The sequence below is a fragment of the Cherax quadricarinatus genome, chromosome 53 (genome assembly GCF_038502225.1).
Source record: "Cherax quadricarinatus isolate ZL_2023a chromosome 53, ASM3850222v1, whole genome shotgun sequence".
Lineage (NCBI taxonomy): Eukaryota > Metazoa > Arthropoda > Malacostraca > Decapoda > Parastacidae > Cherax > Cherax quadricarinatus.
Window position 1 is genome coordinate 3,579,655 of NC_091344.1, and position 16,793 is coordinate 3,596,447.

The 16,793-nt window shown below is 41.5% G+C and overlaps 1 protein-coding gene across 1 annotated transcript in view; it reads left to right on the top strand.

The window, feature by feature from the left end:
* Positions 1-433: 433 nt before the first annotated feature.
* LOC128692420 (uncharacterized) overlaps positions 434-16,793 on the top strand; it is a 47,814-nt gene continuing 31,454 nt past the window's right edge. Inside the window, exons 1-2 of the mRNA XM_053781596.2 lie at positions 434-2,060; positions 8,365-8,484. Of these exons, the coding sequence (XP_053637571.2) occupies positions 1,964-2,060; positions 8,365-8,484 (217 nt within the window). The 5' untranslated portion in view covers positions 434-1,963. The remainder of the gene's footprint in view (positions 2,061-8,364; positions 8,485-16,793) is intronic.

The window sequence follows — 16,793 nt, forward strand, 5'->3', positions numbered from 1 at the left end:
ACTGAACCCCATGTTATTTCTCAGCCCTCAGTTTGTAGCTCACTGTTCTAGGAAGAGAGTGCGAGGAAGAAACAGGATTTTTTTTTTTTGCACTGGGTGCGTACTGTGTAACGTGAGATCTTGGCCGATTCTATGACGGAGATACTCGTTATCATCCCTGAGGTGTGGGGACGATCGTAATATATCTCCACCTCTTAGTGAACCATATATTTTCAAGAGTCAATTTATAATGAACCTATCTATGGCCTTCCTGTGGTTCAACATGATACTCTGAATATATATATATATATATATCCTCTTTGTAATACAGAGACCAGTCACCTTGCTGAGGAACTCTGAACTATTGTCACATGAACCTATATACTGGCGTGATTCTTCCTCAGGTTGAGGAATTAAAATTAATTTCATGGTGCTTTTTGATTAGCTTTGCTTAATTTACTTAGTTTTATTGCCTTTCCTGAATGACTTCCGTTTATTTAGGCACATTCCTAAGAGTTTTAGGACTTACTTGACATGGGTTCAAATCCCTCCTGTTCCGTGATTTATGTAAGCGACGCATCTCTTTAAAACACTGACACTTTTCTGGTTTATACTGTGTAGTGCAAGTTTGCCAGGTTACTAACACAGTTAATAACTTGAAATTTTTACCTTTTATGTGATAACTCGATAATCTCTCTCCTGATCATTTTGAATGTTTTAGCATTGGTGGGTTTCTGTCAAGTGATGACTTTAATTGATTTTTGGTTATGTACATTTGAATTTATCAATTCAATTAAACAAATCACTTACCATCCAATAATTAGAGATTACCTCTTCAGTTTACCTGTATTGTACTTAGGTAAAGATTTACATTGAGTTTGAAAGAAGTATTGGTGAAAATGTGATAATTTGTGAATGCCTCATCTGATTAACTTCTAAACTTCAATGCTGACACCTTGAGAATGTAAGCTGTGAGAAGCTTCAAGCTTAAAATTTATTTCTGGGTATATTTCTGTGCAATAACTAGAGATTGTTTCTTCTTTTGATCGGCCGTAATCAGAGTAGAAGGTACACACTGATTTTTTTTTCACTGTAAGTGCTAATTTGTCATTTTTTTTATTGGATAGATTATATTAGTTTTTAAATAAAATCTAGGGAATGCCTCTTCTAATTGTCTTCAAATACTCAGCGCTGATATTCAATTGCAATGAGACTTATGTGTAATGGGGATATCTTTTCCAGATCGTGCAGATGCCGATTAAGTTTACACTTGTATACCTGAGTTACATCTCCCTTCATTGTATGTCAGGTTTCTCAAACTGCTTTTATAGAAACAATTCCCTATTTAGTGGATTAAATAGAGATTTGTGTATATAATCTAAGTGACAATACATACTCTTGTAATATTTCTGTTATTTATACTTATTGATAAGTGTATAAAAAATATATTAGGCTCATTAGGGACAAATGGCTACACATTATTATTATTATTATAATCAAAAGGAAGCGCTAAGCCACAAGGACTAAACAGCAAATGGCTACACAGAGAAATTGCCCAGTAATCTTCTATTGGGATTGTTTCGCTCAAGGTCAAGTTGTAGTGAAACCTAGTACCAACAATAGCTTGTTCTGCATATTGTGTCTTTACTCTAATGCTTATCAAGATTACCTCTTTAACTTTGTAATGTGCAACAACATTCAGTTTTTTAAATGTTAGAATTACCTTTCTTCCCAAAGAATGGAACTTCCATAGTGCTACTTTTAGTTTGTCACAACACATTTGTCCCTCTTCTCTCCGCCTCTTCAATTCCGCATTTATAAACATCGATCTTTACCTCCCACCGGCGTGGGATTTGTCCTAACCTTCAGCTAGTGTGAGGCGCGCTGGTCGGGTCACTTCACCGCCACACCTCCTCAACTTCCCACGCCTCTCTCTTTCTCACGTTGCTGTCATCACGCTCCTGGGTTTCGCTACACGACACTCATGTGGCTACCTACTTTTATGGCATTCCTGGCCATTGTTTTGATGGTTTTGCTAATCCAGACCACTAATGGGGACCAGGTTAGCTGGAACAGAACAGGTAAGTTGTTTGTTGTTTTAGAAGCTAACATATATTTATTCTCTGAAGACTGTTCTGACTAAATAATGTTACATATTGCCTTTGATAAAGTATCTGAGTCACATTACTATTATTTTTATAATTTTTATTGTCATCATCCTTGTTATTATTATTATTATTATTGTTATTATTATTATTATTATTATTATTATTATTATTATTATTATTATTATTATTATTATTATTAAACTAAACGTAATGTACAGACACGTATTAAGCATTTAGTGTAAAGAGTGATGGAGGCTCGAGCTTCAGTCAACTAATAGCGAGACAAAATTTACTCTCACAGCAAGGCCATGTGTGTATTTCAAAAATCTAATAGGTGGGTCAAACTAGGTAAGTGTCTACACACTCAGGTAGTGATACATAGGTAAGTGTCTACACACTCAGGTAGTGATACATAGGTAAGTGTCTACACGCTCAGGTAGTGATACGTAGGTAAGTGTCTACACACTCAGGTAGTGATACATAGAAAAGTGACTACACACTCAGGTAGTGATACATAGGTAAGTGTCTACACACTCAGGTAGTGATACATAGGTAAGTGTCTACACACTCAGGTAGTGATACATAGAAAAGTGTCTACACACTCAGGTAGTGATACATAGAAAAGTGACTACACACTTAGGTAGTGATACATAGGTAAGTGTCTACACACTAAGGTAGTGATACATAGGTAAGTGTCTACACACTCAGGTAGTGATACATAGGTAAGTGTCTACACACTTAGGTAGTGATACATAGGTAAGTGTCTACACACTCAGGTAGTGATACATAGAAAAGTGACTACACACTCAGGTAGTGATACATAAGTGTCTACACACTCACGTAGTGATACATAGAAAAGTGACTACACACTCAGGTAGTGATACATAGGTAAGTGTCTACACACTTAGGTAGTGATACATAGGTAAGTGCCTACACACTCTGGTAGTGATACATAGGTAAGTGTCTACACACTCACGTAGTGATACATAGGTAAGTGTCTACACACTCACGTAGTGATACATAGGTAAGTGTCTACACACTCAGGTAGTGATACATAGGTAAGTGTCTACACACTTAGGTAGTGATACATAGGTAAGTGTCCACACACTCAGGTAGTGATACATAGGCAAGTGTCTACACATTCAGGTAGTGATACATAGGTAAGTGTCTGCACAATCAAGCAGTGATACATAGAAAAGTGTGTACACACTCAGGTAGTGAAACATAGGTAAATGTCTACACACTCAGGTAGTGATACATAGGCAAGTGCCTACACACTCAGGTAGTAATACATAGGTAAGTGTCTACACATTCAGGTAGTGATACATAGGTAAGTGTCTACACACTCGGATAGTGATACATAGGCAAGTGTCTACACTCTCAGGTAGTGATACATAGGTAAGTGTCTACACTCTCAGGTAATGATACATAGGTAAGTGTCTACACACTCAGGTAGTGATACATAGGTAAGTGTCTACACACTCGGGTAGTGATACATAGGCAAGTGTCTACACACTTAGGTAGTGATACATAGGTAAGTGTCCACACACTCAGTTAGTGATACATAGGCAAGTGTCTACACATTCAGGTAGTGATACATAGGTAAGTGTCTACACACTCACGTAGTGATACATAGGTAAGTGTCTACACACTCGGGTAGTGATACATAGGCAAGTGTCTACACACTCAGGTAGTGATACATAGGTAAGTGTCTACACTCTCAGGTAATGATACATAGGTAAGTGTCTACACACTCAGCTAGTGATACATAGGCAAGTGTCTACACACTCGGGTAGTGATACATAGGCAAGTGTCTACACACTCGGGTAGTGATACATAGGCAAGTGCCTACACTCTCAGGTAATGATACATAGGTAAGTGTCTACACACTCAGGTAATGATACATAGGTAAGTGTCTACACACTCAGGGAGTGATACATAGGTAAGTGTCTACACACTCAGGTAATGATACATAGGTAAGTGTCTACATACTCAGTGATACATAGGTATGTGTCAACACACTCAGGTAGTGATACCTAGGTATGTGTCTTCACACTCAGGTAGTGATACACAGGTAAGTGTTTACACACTCAGGTAGTGATACATAGGTGTCTACACACTCAGGTAGTGATACATAGGTAAGTGTCTACACACTCAGGTAGTGATACATAGGTAAGTGTCTACACACTCAAGTAGTGATACACAGGCAAGTGTCTACACACTCAGGTAGTGATACATAGAAAAGTGTCTACACACTCAGGTAGTGATACATAGAAAAGTGTCTACACACTCATGTAGTGATACATAGGTAAGTGTCTACACACTCAGGTAGTGATACATAGAAAAGTGTCTACACACTCAGGTAGTGATACATAGAAAAGTGTCTACACACTCAGGTAGTGATACATAGAAAAGTGTCTACACACTCAGGTAGTGATACATAGGTAAGTGTCTACACACTCAGGTAGTGATACATAGAAAAGTGTCTACACACTCAGGTAGTGATACATTGAAAAGTGTCTACACACTCAGGTAGTGATACATAGGTAAGTGTCTACACACTTAGGTAGTGATACATAGGTAAGTGTCTACACACTCAGGTAGTGATACATTGAAAAGTGTCTACACACTCAGGTAGTGATACATAGGTAAGTGCCTACACACTCTGGTAGTGATACATAGGTAAGTGTCCACACACTCAGGTAGTGATACATAGGTAAGTGTCTACACACTCAGGTAGTGATACATAGGTAAGTGCCTACACACTCTGGTAGTGATACATAGGTGTCTACACACTCAGGTAGTGATACATAGGTAAGTGTCTACACACTCAGGTAGTGATACATAGGTAAGTGTCTACACACTCAAGTAGTGATACACAGGCAAGTGTCTACACACTCAGGTAGTGATACATAGAAAAGTGTCTACACACTCAGGTAGTGATACATAGAAAAGTGTCTACACACTCATGTAGTGATACATAGGTAAGTGTCTACACACTCAGGTAGTGATACATAGAAAAGTGTCTACACACTCAGGTAGTGATACATAGAAAAGTGTCTACACACTCAGGTAGTGATACATAGAAAAGTGTCTACACACTCAGGTAGTGATACATAGGTAAGTGTCTACACACTCAGGTAGTGATACATAGAAAAGTGTCTACACACTCAGGTAGTGATACATTGAAAAGTGTCTACACACTCAGGTAGTGATACATAGGTAAGTGTCTACACACTTAGGTAGTGATACATAGGTAAGTGTCTACACACTCAGGTAGTGATACATTGAAAAGTGTCTACACACTCAGGTAGTGATACATAGGTAAGTGCCTACACACTCTGGTAGTGATACATAGGTAAGTGTCCACACACTCAGGTAGTGATACATAGGTAAGTGTCTACACACTCAGGTAGTGATACATAGGTAAGTGCCTACACACTCTGGTAGTGATACATAGGTAAGTGTCCACACACTCAGGTAGTGATACATAGGTAAGTGCCTACACACTCTGGTAGTGATACATAGGTAAGTGTCCACACACTCAGGTAGTGATACATAGGTAAGTGGCTACACACTCAGGTAGTGATACATATGTAAGTGTCCACACACTCAGGTAGTGATACATAGGTGAGTGGCTACACACTCAGGTAGTGATACATAGGTGAGTGGCTACACACTCAGGTAGTGATACGATACACAAGTTTTCAGAATCTGAAGCCCATCATATGAGGGATTTTTCAGTTACAAAACTAAAATCAAACCCCCATATCATTTATTAAAACTTGCAAACTGGGACCTATGTTGCCCAGATCCAATTTAATTCTCACCTTATGCAGATTACAAGGCGTTTTAAAAAGATGGATCCAATTTAAACAATATACTACTTTGAAATTGGGTCCATCTTTGAAAACATGTACTTCAAGGATGATTGTTCGAAGTCAATCATAAGAGACAATCTTCACTTACCACATGGAGAAAAATGATCCTCATTTACCAAACCACTGGCGGGATATGAATCCGCGGTCAGAGAGTCTCAAAACTCCAGACCGCGGATTCAAATCCCACCCGTGGTATGGTTTGTTTGCAGTCGTGTCATTACGATTTCGTGAGTAATGATCCTCATTTTTTAAGTATGCTATGAACTTGAAGTATTTACACATATACAACCAAAAACTGTATAGATGCATTAGCCTTTATAGTCTGAAACCCTCAAAGAGTGCATCCTTAAGTTGATGCATGAAAAATATATCAAATAATCTTTTATGATGGGTTGGCAAATTGGCACCTACATAGTCCAACTAGGTGGGTCATCGGTCTAAGCCGCGGGTTGACATGGACCTGCTTCGCATGGGTCAGTAGACCTGCTGCAGTGTTTCTTCTTTCTTATGTTCTTAAACAACATGAATCTTACTCAAAGTCAGATACACCAACGTTGAAATATTGACGGCACTAAAAGGAGGTATTCTTAAGATACCGCAAGGAAACCAAGAACCCAATTTGAACACCGCAGTTAGTAAATTAGCAGGCTGACAGTCCAATATTAATCCGGTTCTTCCCATAAGTGAGATACACAAAAGCGGAAAGTTTCAACAATATTAAATGAGGCGTGACTAAATTAATGAATGGAAACCCATTAGGAAGAAAAAAGAAATAATGATAATCACTTTATATATTCCATTTCCTAGAATACATAATAATGACCTTTACCTCAATTTGCTCAAGATACTGCTAGTAGAAAGCTGCGTTGCCCAAATACAGTTCCAGCTTCTGTTTCGTTAAAATGTCTATTTAATGTAAGTTTAAAGGCAATCATAACATGGTACATAAATAAGAAATACATAGGAATTTTCTATTATGTCCTTCTATTGAATTGATAAAGCCACTGTTTGCGAAACGTCTACAAATATAGATACCCAGATGTTGCACATGTGTCTAATTCTTCATGTTGTCTGTACTGTATACCATTTATGTACAACTTGTCTGACACTGCAACATCATGAATCTTGGCATAGAGGACATCTACACAGCCTTCTTGCTTACTACTGGCTCATTCCTTGGGCATAACCTACTTCCACTGGGAAATCCCGCCTACCAATGGCAATGCCTTCGTCTGCTGCACGCTCTTCACCTGTCGCCTGTACATAAGCGTCAGGCTACATGACTGTGCTTCACTTCTTTGAGCACTACGGTGCTCTTCATCAACTCCAAGGTTGAGGGACTGATTAACTCATCTTTTGTATATAATTCTTCACATTATGTCCTTGTATTGATAAAGCCATTGCTTGGCGATACGTCTACTAATAAAGATACCCAGATGTTGCGCATATGTGTAATTTTTCAACTCTATTTATTAGATTATGCTGCACAGTTCTGGTCACCTCATTACAGAATGGATATAAATGCGCTTGAAAACGTACAAAGAAAGGTGTCAAAGTTAAGCCTCTGTATCAGAAATCTTTCCTACGAGGATGGACTTAGGGCCCTGAATCTGTATAAATGGAAAACATGAATAAATAAAGAGGATGTAAATAACGTGCTAAATATATCTAACCAAGACAGGACTTTCAGCAATTGTTTCTTGTTGAAAAAAAAATTAGATTATAAAGGATATTGATAAGCATTGGATTGGCAATTGAGTTGTGGATGAGCGGAACAAACTCCCGAGTAACGTCATTGAAGCTAAAACGTTGTGTAGTTTTAAAAATAGGTTAGACAAATACATGGGTGAGTGTGGGTGTTTGCGAGTTGGACCTGACCAGCTTGGGCCAGTAGGCTTTCTGTAGAGATTCTTCTCTCAAATGTTTTATGTTTTGCTCCAAAGCTGGTGTTTCTAATTAGAAGACTGAGTTAGGCTAAGGATGTGCATGTCCAAATCTGCCCTCTTTATTAAAAAAAAAAAAATTGGGATATTAATGTAGTGTGATAAATAATAAATATCAAATCTGTTTCACTTAAAATATTCAGCGCTACTTATTAACAGCATTAGTAAATTTTGCCACACTCTACATTAATCTTTCGCGTGCACTGACATACAGGGGCCTGGAGCTATACACCTTTATCGGATTGCACAGCGACCGAGATACGTCTTGTTACTGAAGGTATTGTTAAGTTATCGCGCGAAAATTGGGCAACACAAACCGTAATCAATGAATTCTTAAAAGTACAAGTCTGCCTGGAAGACCCTAATCAAATATTTATATTATATAAAATGAATTTTACAGGGAACTTTTCGAAACATTTAATTATGTGTTGATAATTATTTTTTCTCACACAGGTTTGAATGTTCGCCTTGTTAAGTCTGGTCAACTCGTTCAGACCAATAGCGTTACGTCCGTGGTCATTTGTGCTGTCATCTGCGGTCAGAACTCCAACTGCGTCTCTTTCAACTATCACAGTAAGCATTAGTCTGGCGATGGAATTAAGCAGCTAATATTCCAGTGCTTAGTCATTGTTTTCCTTCTCGAGGATTGTTTTCGTGTGTGTGTGTGTGTGTGTGTGTGTGTGTGTGTGTGTGTGTGTGTGTGTGTGTGTGTGTGTGTGTGTGTGTGTGTGTATGTGTGTGTGTGTGCGCGTGTGTTCTTACCTATTTGTGGCCGCAGGAGTCGATTCACAGCTCCTGGTCCCGCCTCTTCACTGATCGCCACTAGGTTCACTCTCCCTGCTCCAAGAGCTTAATCGTATCACTTAAAACTATGTATGGAATTCTGCCTCCTCCACAATTTTTCCTTTTTCCTTTCAAACCACGCTTAGGTTTCTGGTCGTTTTCCCTTTACTGTCGTGTCGGACACCGTTAACGTATTAGACACATGCAACTCATTCATGGATACATCATAAGGAAATGCCTGGCAATGCTCTGTGTACATTCTCAGATGACACTGTAAATCTACGATAAATTAAAAGATCTTCCCGTTTATCAGCTGTCTCACAGAATTTACTTTTGACGTCTCCACCGCCTTAACACACTCGCTCTACTTGACGTCCTCTCTGAAAATCCCACCTTTGACTCTGACTCACTCTCTTTAACAGAAACCTACCTATTCCACTAACTTTAATTTAAATTCTACTCTTGCACTTTACCCTACCTTCACGAGCCCTTACCTGTGTACGTCAATGCACCTTACTCCTACACTTTGCATATTCCTATTTTTGCACATTCCTCCCTGCTGCACTGTATTACCTTTTCGGGTTTAGTGCTTAAATTAATTATAATAATAATGCGGTACTCTTCTTCGGGTGATCTTCATGTAGGTCAGTCTAACCTTTCTGTCCCTTTTTTTTAAACTTCAGGAGTACATTTACTGTTTTCTGAATATCAGGCAGCTATCCTGTTTCAGTTGACTCGTTAAAGATCTCTGTCAGTGATTCACGCGGTTCTTCTGCTCTCTCTCTCAGAACCCAAGGAGAGATGTCTGGTTCCAGTATCTTGAAGGTATCTTGCTCAATCAGTAATTTCTTCAGGGTACTTATATTGTGTGAAATGTGTCCAGCACTCATTGGATCAGCCTCTCTTTTTAACTCTCATGCAGTACTCCTGTTCAGCCCCTCGCAGATGTTCTGGGTGATCCTAGTAATCTACCCCCATTCCTATTCAGTCTTATTACCTTGTCCTTCATACTTGTCTCTTTTAAAATGCGGTTGTATGACTACGCTTTTTTTAGATTTGCTCTCAAATTCCTATTCAACATCTGTTCTTACCCATATAAATTAATTTTTGGTTCTTCTTGCATTCCTGTTTTCCAGTTATTCTTGTTTTCTATATCTTTTTCACGCTCTTGCACTTTTAGCTTTTCCCTCTCTGTAGATACATGGTTCAGAGAACGGACACGTTGATAAATTAGACACATGTGCAACACTTGGATATCTTTACAGTGGAAACGTTTCTCCTACAACAGGTTCATTTTATCTGCAGTATATAAGCCCCATCAGTCATCAGTCTTTTCACGACTGATGGACTGATTACATTTTCCCTCTCTTCAGCCACTGGGAGAACCATGGGCTCACACAGAGGTGGATAGTCACTGGCACTAAAAGGCTTTTAGTTTTAAATGTTCCATGCATAAGAGTCACTTAGAATGAACTCAAGTCCAAGTCTTGGAATTAATGTTGTATTGATTTTGGGTTGTGTAGGTGCCAATTTGCCATTGGCAAATTGGCAGATAAAGATTGGATAGGAAAGGGGAAAGGGGAGGAGGGGAAGAATGCGTGAGAAGTGTGCCAGGGTAGAGCCGTGGGAGTGGATTGGATGCGTGTGAGGGTGGTACATGGGTGACGTTAATAAGGGTGGGCGGGGAATGAAAGTTGCTTTTCTGTGACATTCTATCACTCAAGATGGGGTCCATTCCGTGATTAAACCTGTTAGCCAGAGATGGAAGACTTCTCAGGGCAATAACACTCTCGTCAAATAATTCATTTAAGGTTCATCAGCTACGAGAGTATCAGAAGTTTTCTTCTGGCATAGCTGGAGTTACTCTTACTAAAGAACTGTCATTTATCAGGATGGCTTAGTCCACAGAAGAAATTAACTTTTTGTGAAGACATCTCTATCATCCCAGAGCGTTGGAAAAAATGATACATATATAGAAGACATAGGAAGGAGAGATGAACGAGAAGTATTAACAATAGACATAATTAAATATTACAATGCTGTCATTATATGCCTGGGAACATATAGGAACCTAGTTCGTTTCCAGAGTTATTTTATTATTATTAATATTAAAAATGGTTATATCACATCAGTAGAGTGCCATTACAATATTCTATATGATATATACTTACTTATATTGTTATAAGAGCATTTGAATATAAATAGCTACATACAAGTTTACGCACCCATATGAAAAAATGCTGTTCGTACACATGTAGAGCTTGGGCACAAAAATATGTCCAACATGTTATGCACATGTATAAGAGATAGGAGCCTTTTTGTTAACATAAACAAAGAAGTGGTGAAACAGAATGAAAGAGACGATAGTTGAAACAACTTTACATGCGTATACAGTACACACACACACACACACACACATACACACACACACACACACACACACACACACACACACACACACACACACACACACACACACACACACACGGGTGAAGGAGTTACAAAATAGTGAGAGAAGGCCTATGTACGACCACTACGTCATACGCTTCTGGCAACTTGTCATCACACCGCTGTCAGCGCAAGTATTCCACCTGTTGAGGTTGCATTTTGCAAGATTGAGTCTCGTCCTGCATCACTGTTAGATGCTGGTCACTCACTCCTGCAAGCCATTACCAGAATTAGAGTAGAAATAGCATAGAGGAGAGTGCAAGGAGTAAAGCGGTAGTGAGGGATAACGTCAGACACTTAAGCTGAGACAAGCTAAATTTTACAACCTAGCTACTTTCTGAATTTTAGAAGTAGAATCGATAAGTGTTACAAGTATTGGTAAGCTTAGAATTACTGGTATCTACCGGTATTCATTAGCAGTATGAATACTTAGAAGTGGGGGCACACACACACACACACACACACACACACACACACACACACACACACGCACACGCACACGCACACGCACACATACACATACACACACACACATACACACACACATAAAAACACACACACACACACACACACACACACACACACACACACACACACACACACACACACACACACACACATACACACACACACACACACATACACACACACATACACACACACACACACACACACACACACACACACACACACACACACATACACATACACACACACACACACACACACACATACACACACACATACACACACACACACACACACGTACACACACACACACACACATACACACACACACACATACACATACACATACACACACAGGAACAAGCACTTGTAAGCTGTAGTAAACACGCAAACACACACTTACACAGGATTTCACACCGTCCTGTGAACTGACCATCTGAACCTTTCTCCTCTCCCCCCCCTCTATCTACCCTAAGTAGACCTATCTCTACCTTTCTCACTCTTTACCTATATCTCTCTCTCTACCTATCACTCCCTACCTATCTCTCTCTCTTCCCTCTCCCATCTCTCCCCTCTAACATCTCTTACCTCTAACACCTCCCCCCCTCTAACATCTCTCCCCCTCTAACATCTGTCCCCTCCCATTATCTCTCCCCTCTCCCTTTCCCCATCTCTCTCCCATCCTCCCCTCCCTCTCCCCCTAGCCTCTCTCCCCTCTCGCTCTTCCATCTCCCCCCTCTTTTCCCCTTCTCCCCCTCTCTGCCCCCTCTCTCTCCCCCTCTTTGCCTTCTCTTTCTCTCTCTCTCTCCCTCTCTCCCCCCCCCCCCTCTCTCTCTCTCTCTCTCTCTCTCTCTCTCTCTCTCTCTCTCTCTCTCTCTCTCTCTCTCTCTCTCTCTCTTGCTCTCTCTCTTGCTCTCTCTCGTCCCCATTTTCCCTTCTAACTCTCCCCTCTCCTACTCTTCCCTTCACTCTCTCTCCCCCTCTACCTTTCCCTTCTCTCTTCTCTCACAAAAAAAAAAAAAAAAAAAAAAAAAAAATGGTGGGGACTCGCAGGAACCAAGGATCAGATGAGAATGGTTCTGGTAGGGAGGAGTGGATGGAGGAGCAGTGGAAAAGGATGGAACAAGAGTGGGAGAGAAAATTAGGAGAGCTTTCTGAAAAAATGGAGAAAGAGCTCTCTGTGAAATTGGAAAAGAGGTTGGAGAAGGAGACAAAGAATTGGGAGGCACAAGTCGAAACTGCAGTAGCCAAGATAAGGGTCCTAGAAGTTGAGATAAATAGGCTGAAGCGAGTTACAGGGGCAGTGACCAGAGAAGACACAGCATATGAAGCTGCGAGGCCGAACAGGAAGGAAGGAATTATGAATTATGCTAAGGTCATATCAGTCTGCCAAGGAGGACCAAGGAGTGAAAGGGAAGATCAGCTGGTTGCAGATGGAGAGGGTGATAGGTCGAATGCTGAGGCACAACCAGGCTATCAAGAGCCACTGGAAAAATCAAGGAAGAAACTGACCACATACAGGCAGGATCCAGAGTCACAGAGGGTGAGGCAATTGGAGGAAGAAAGGGCAAAATCAGTGTTTATCCATGGGCTTCAGGAGAGAGAGGAAAGGACACACACTGAAAGGCAGCAGGAAGAAAGAAAGGAGATTGAGAAAATCATCACGGAAATAGGTGAAGAGATGGACGAGATTGTAAATTTTCAGAGAATAGGGGGGTACTCGAAGGGGAGAAACCGACCAATCAAGCTGATTCTCAGGACGGAAACAGTGCGGAACAGGATCCTCCAAGAGAAACCACGATTGAAATACTCGGAAGAGTACAAGAGGGTGTTCCTAGACAGAGACAGAACAAAATCAGAACGACAGCAGCTGAGGGAGAGGACAAAAAAGCGAAAGGAGCTAGGAAAAGAGACAAGGAGGGAACCAGCAGAGGTCAGTCAGAGCAGAACAGAACAGCAAGGGCAAGCACACACACAACTATTCTCAGAACCATACAACCTATCACACCATCCCAACACACACTACAATCCATACCCACAGCCTCCACCCAACACCGAGCTATAGAATCCCACAGTATGCCACCAGGTCTCCCACCCTCACAGGCCCCCCAAACCACAGTGTTGGAAAGGAAACTGAAGGTATGGTACACAAACGCTGATGGAATAACAAATAAGTGGGAGGAGTGGCATGAAAGAGTCAAAGAAGCATCACCGGACATCATAGCTCTCACAGAAACCAAGCTTACAGGTATGATAACAGATGCAATCTTTCCAACGGGATACCAAATCCTGAGGAAAGACAGAGGGAACAGGGGGGGGTGGAGGAGTGGGCTTGCTGATCAAAAATCGCTGGAATTTTGATGAGCTGGAGAGAGGAGACAGCGGAGAAGAAAGTGATTACATAGTGGGAACACTTCACTATGGAGGTCCCAAGGTGGTAATAGCAGTGATGTATAACCCACCACAGAACAGCAGGAGGCCAAGGCAAGAGTACAACGAGAGCAATAGAGCGATGGTTGACACACTGGCTAGAGTGGCCAGAAGAGCTCATGCATGCAGGGCAAAGCTCCTGATCATGGGTGACTTTAACCACAAGGAGATCGATTGGGAGAACTTGGACCCAAATGGGGGCCAAGATACATGGAGGGCTAAGATGATGGAGGTGGTACTGGAAAACTTCATGTGCCAACACGTAAGGGACACTACAAGAGAGAGAGGAGAGGATGAACCAGCAAGGCTGGACTTAGTATTAACCTTGAGTAGTGCAGATATCGAGGACATCACATATGAAAGACCCCTTGGGGCCAGTGACCATGTGGGTTTAAGCTTCGAATACACAGTAGAGCTACAAGTGGAGGGGGAAGCAGGAAGGCCAGGACGAATGAAGCCAAACTACAAGAAAGGGGACTACACAGGAATGAGGAACTACCTGAACGGGGTTCAGTGGGACAGAGAACTGGCAGGGAAGCCAGTTAATGAGATGATGGAATATGTAGCAACAAAATGCAAGGAGGCTGAGGAGAGGTTTGTACCCAAGGGTAACAGGATTAATGAAAAAGCCAGGATGAGCCCATGGTTTACCCAAAGGTGCAGGGAGGCAAAAACCAAGTGTGCTAGGGAATGGAAGAAATATAGAAGGCAAAGGACCCAGGAGAATAAGGAGAACAGTCGTAGAGCCAGAAACGAATATGCACAGATAAGAAGGGAGGCCCAAAGACAATATGAAAATGACATAGCAGCGAAAGCCAAATCTGACCCGAAACTGTTGTACAGCCACATCAGGAGGAAAACAACAGTCAAGGACCAGGTAATCAGGCTAAGGAAGGAAGGAGGAGAGACAACAAGAAATGACCGTGAAGTATGTGAAGAACTCAACAAGAGATTCAAAGAAGTGTTCACAGAGGAGACAGAAGGGACTCCAGAAAGACGGAGAGGTGGGGCACACCACCAAGTGCTGGACACAGTGCACACAACCGAGGAAGAAGTGAAGAGGCTTCTGAGTGAGCTAGATACCTCAAAGGCAATGGGGCCAGATAACATCTCCCCATCGGTATTGAGAGAGGGAGCATAGGCGCTATGTGTACCCCTAACAACAATATTCAATACATCTATCGAAACAGGGAGATTGCCTGAGGCATGGAAGACAGCAAATGTAGTCCCAATCTTTAAAAAAGGAGACAGACATGAAGCATTAAACTACAGACCAGTGTCACTGACATGTATAGTATGCAAAATCATGGAGAAGATTATCAGGAGAAGAGTGGTGGAACACCTAGAAAGGAATGATCTCATCAACAGCAGCCAACATGGTTTCAGGGACGGGAAATCCTGTGTCACAAACCTACTGGAGTTCTATGACATGGTGACAGCAGTAAGACAAGAGAGAAAGGGGTGGGTGGATTGCATTTTCTTGGACTGCAAGAAGGCGTTTGACACAGTTCCACACAAGAGATTGGTGCAAAAACTGGAGGACCAAGCAGGGATAACAGGGAAGGCACTACAATGGATCAGGGAATACTTGTCAGGAAGACAGCAGCGAGTCATGGTACGTGGCGAGGTGTCAGAGTGGGCACCTGTGACCAGCGGGGTCCCGCAGGGGTCAGTCCTAGGACCAGTGCTGTTTCTGGTATTTGTGAACGACATGACGGAAGGAATAGACTCCGGAGTGTCCCTGTTTGCAGATGACGTGAAATTGATGAGAAGAATTCATTAGGTCGAAGACCGGGCAGAACTGCAAAGGAATCTGGACAGGCGGCAGACCTGGTCCAGCAATTGGCTCCTGGAATTCAACCCCACCAAGTGCAAAGTCATGATGATTGGGGAAGGGCAAATAAGACCGCAGACGGAGTACAGTCTAGGGGGCAAGAGACTACAAACCTCACTCAAAGAAAAAGATCTTGGGGTGAGTATAACACCAGGCACATTTCCTGAGGCACACATCAACCAAATAACTGCTGCAGCACATGGACGCCTAACAAACCTCAGAACAGCATTCCGACATCTTAATAAGGAATCGTTCAGGACCCTGTACACCTTGTACGTTAGGCCCATATTTGAGTATGCGGCACCAGTTTGGAACCCACACCTAGCCAAGCACGTAAATAAACTACAGAAAATGCAAAGGTTTGCAACAAGACTAGTCCCAGAGCTAAGGGGAATGTCCTACGAGGAGAGGTTAAGGGAAACTGACCTGACGACACTAGAGGACAGGAGAGATAGGGAGGATATGATAACGACATACAAAATGCTGAGAGGAATTGACAAGGTGGACAAAGACAGGATGTTCCAGAGATGGGACACAGCAACAAGGGGAGAGAGTTGGAAGTTGAAGACACAGATGAATCACAGGGATGTTAGGAAGTATTTCTTCAGCCACAGAGTAGTCAGGAAGTGGAATAGGTTGGGAAGCGATGTAGTGGAGGCAGGATCCATACATAGCTTTAAGCAGAGGTATGATAAAGCTCACGGTTCAGGGAGAGTGACCTAGTAGCGACCAGTGAAGAGGCGGGGCCAGGAGCTAGGACTCGACCCCTGCAACCTCAACTAGGTGAGTACAACTAGATGAGTACACACACACACACACACACATATATATATATATATATATATATATATATATATATATATATATATATATATATATATATATATATATATATATATATATGCAATAAGATCACAGT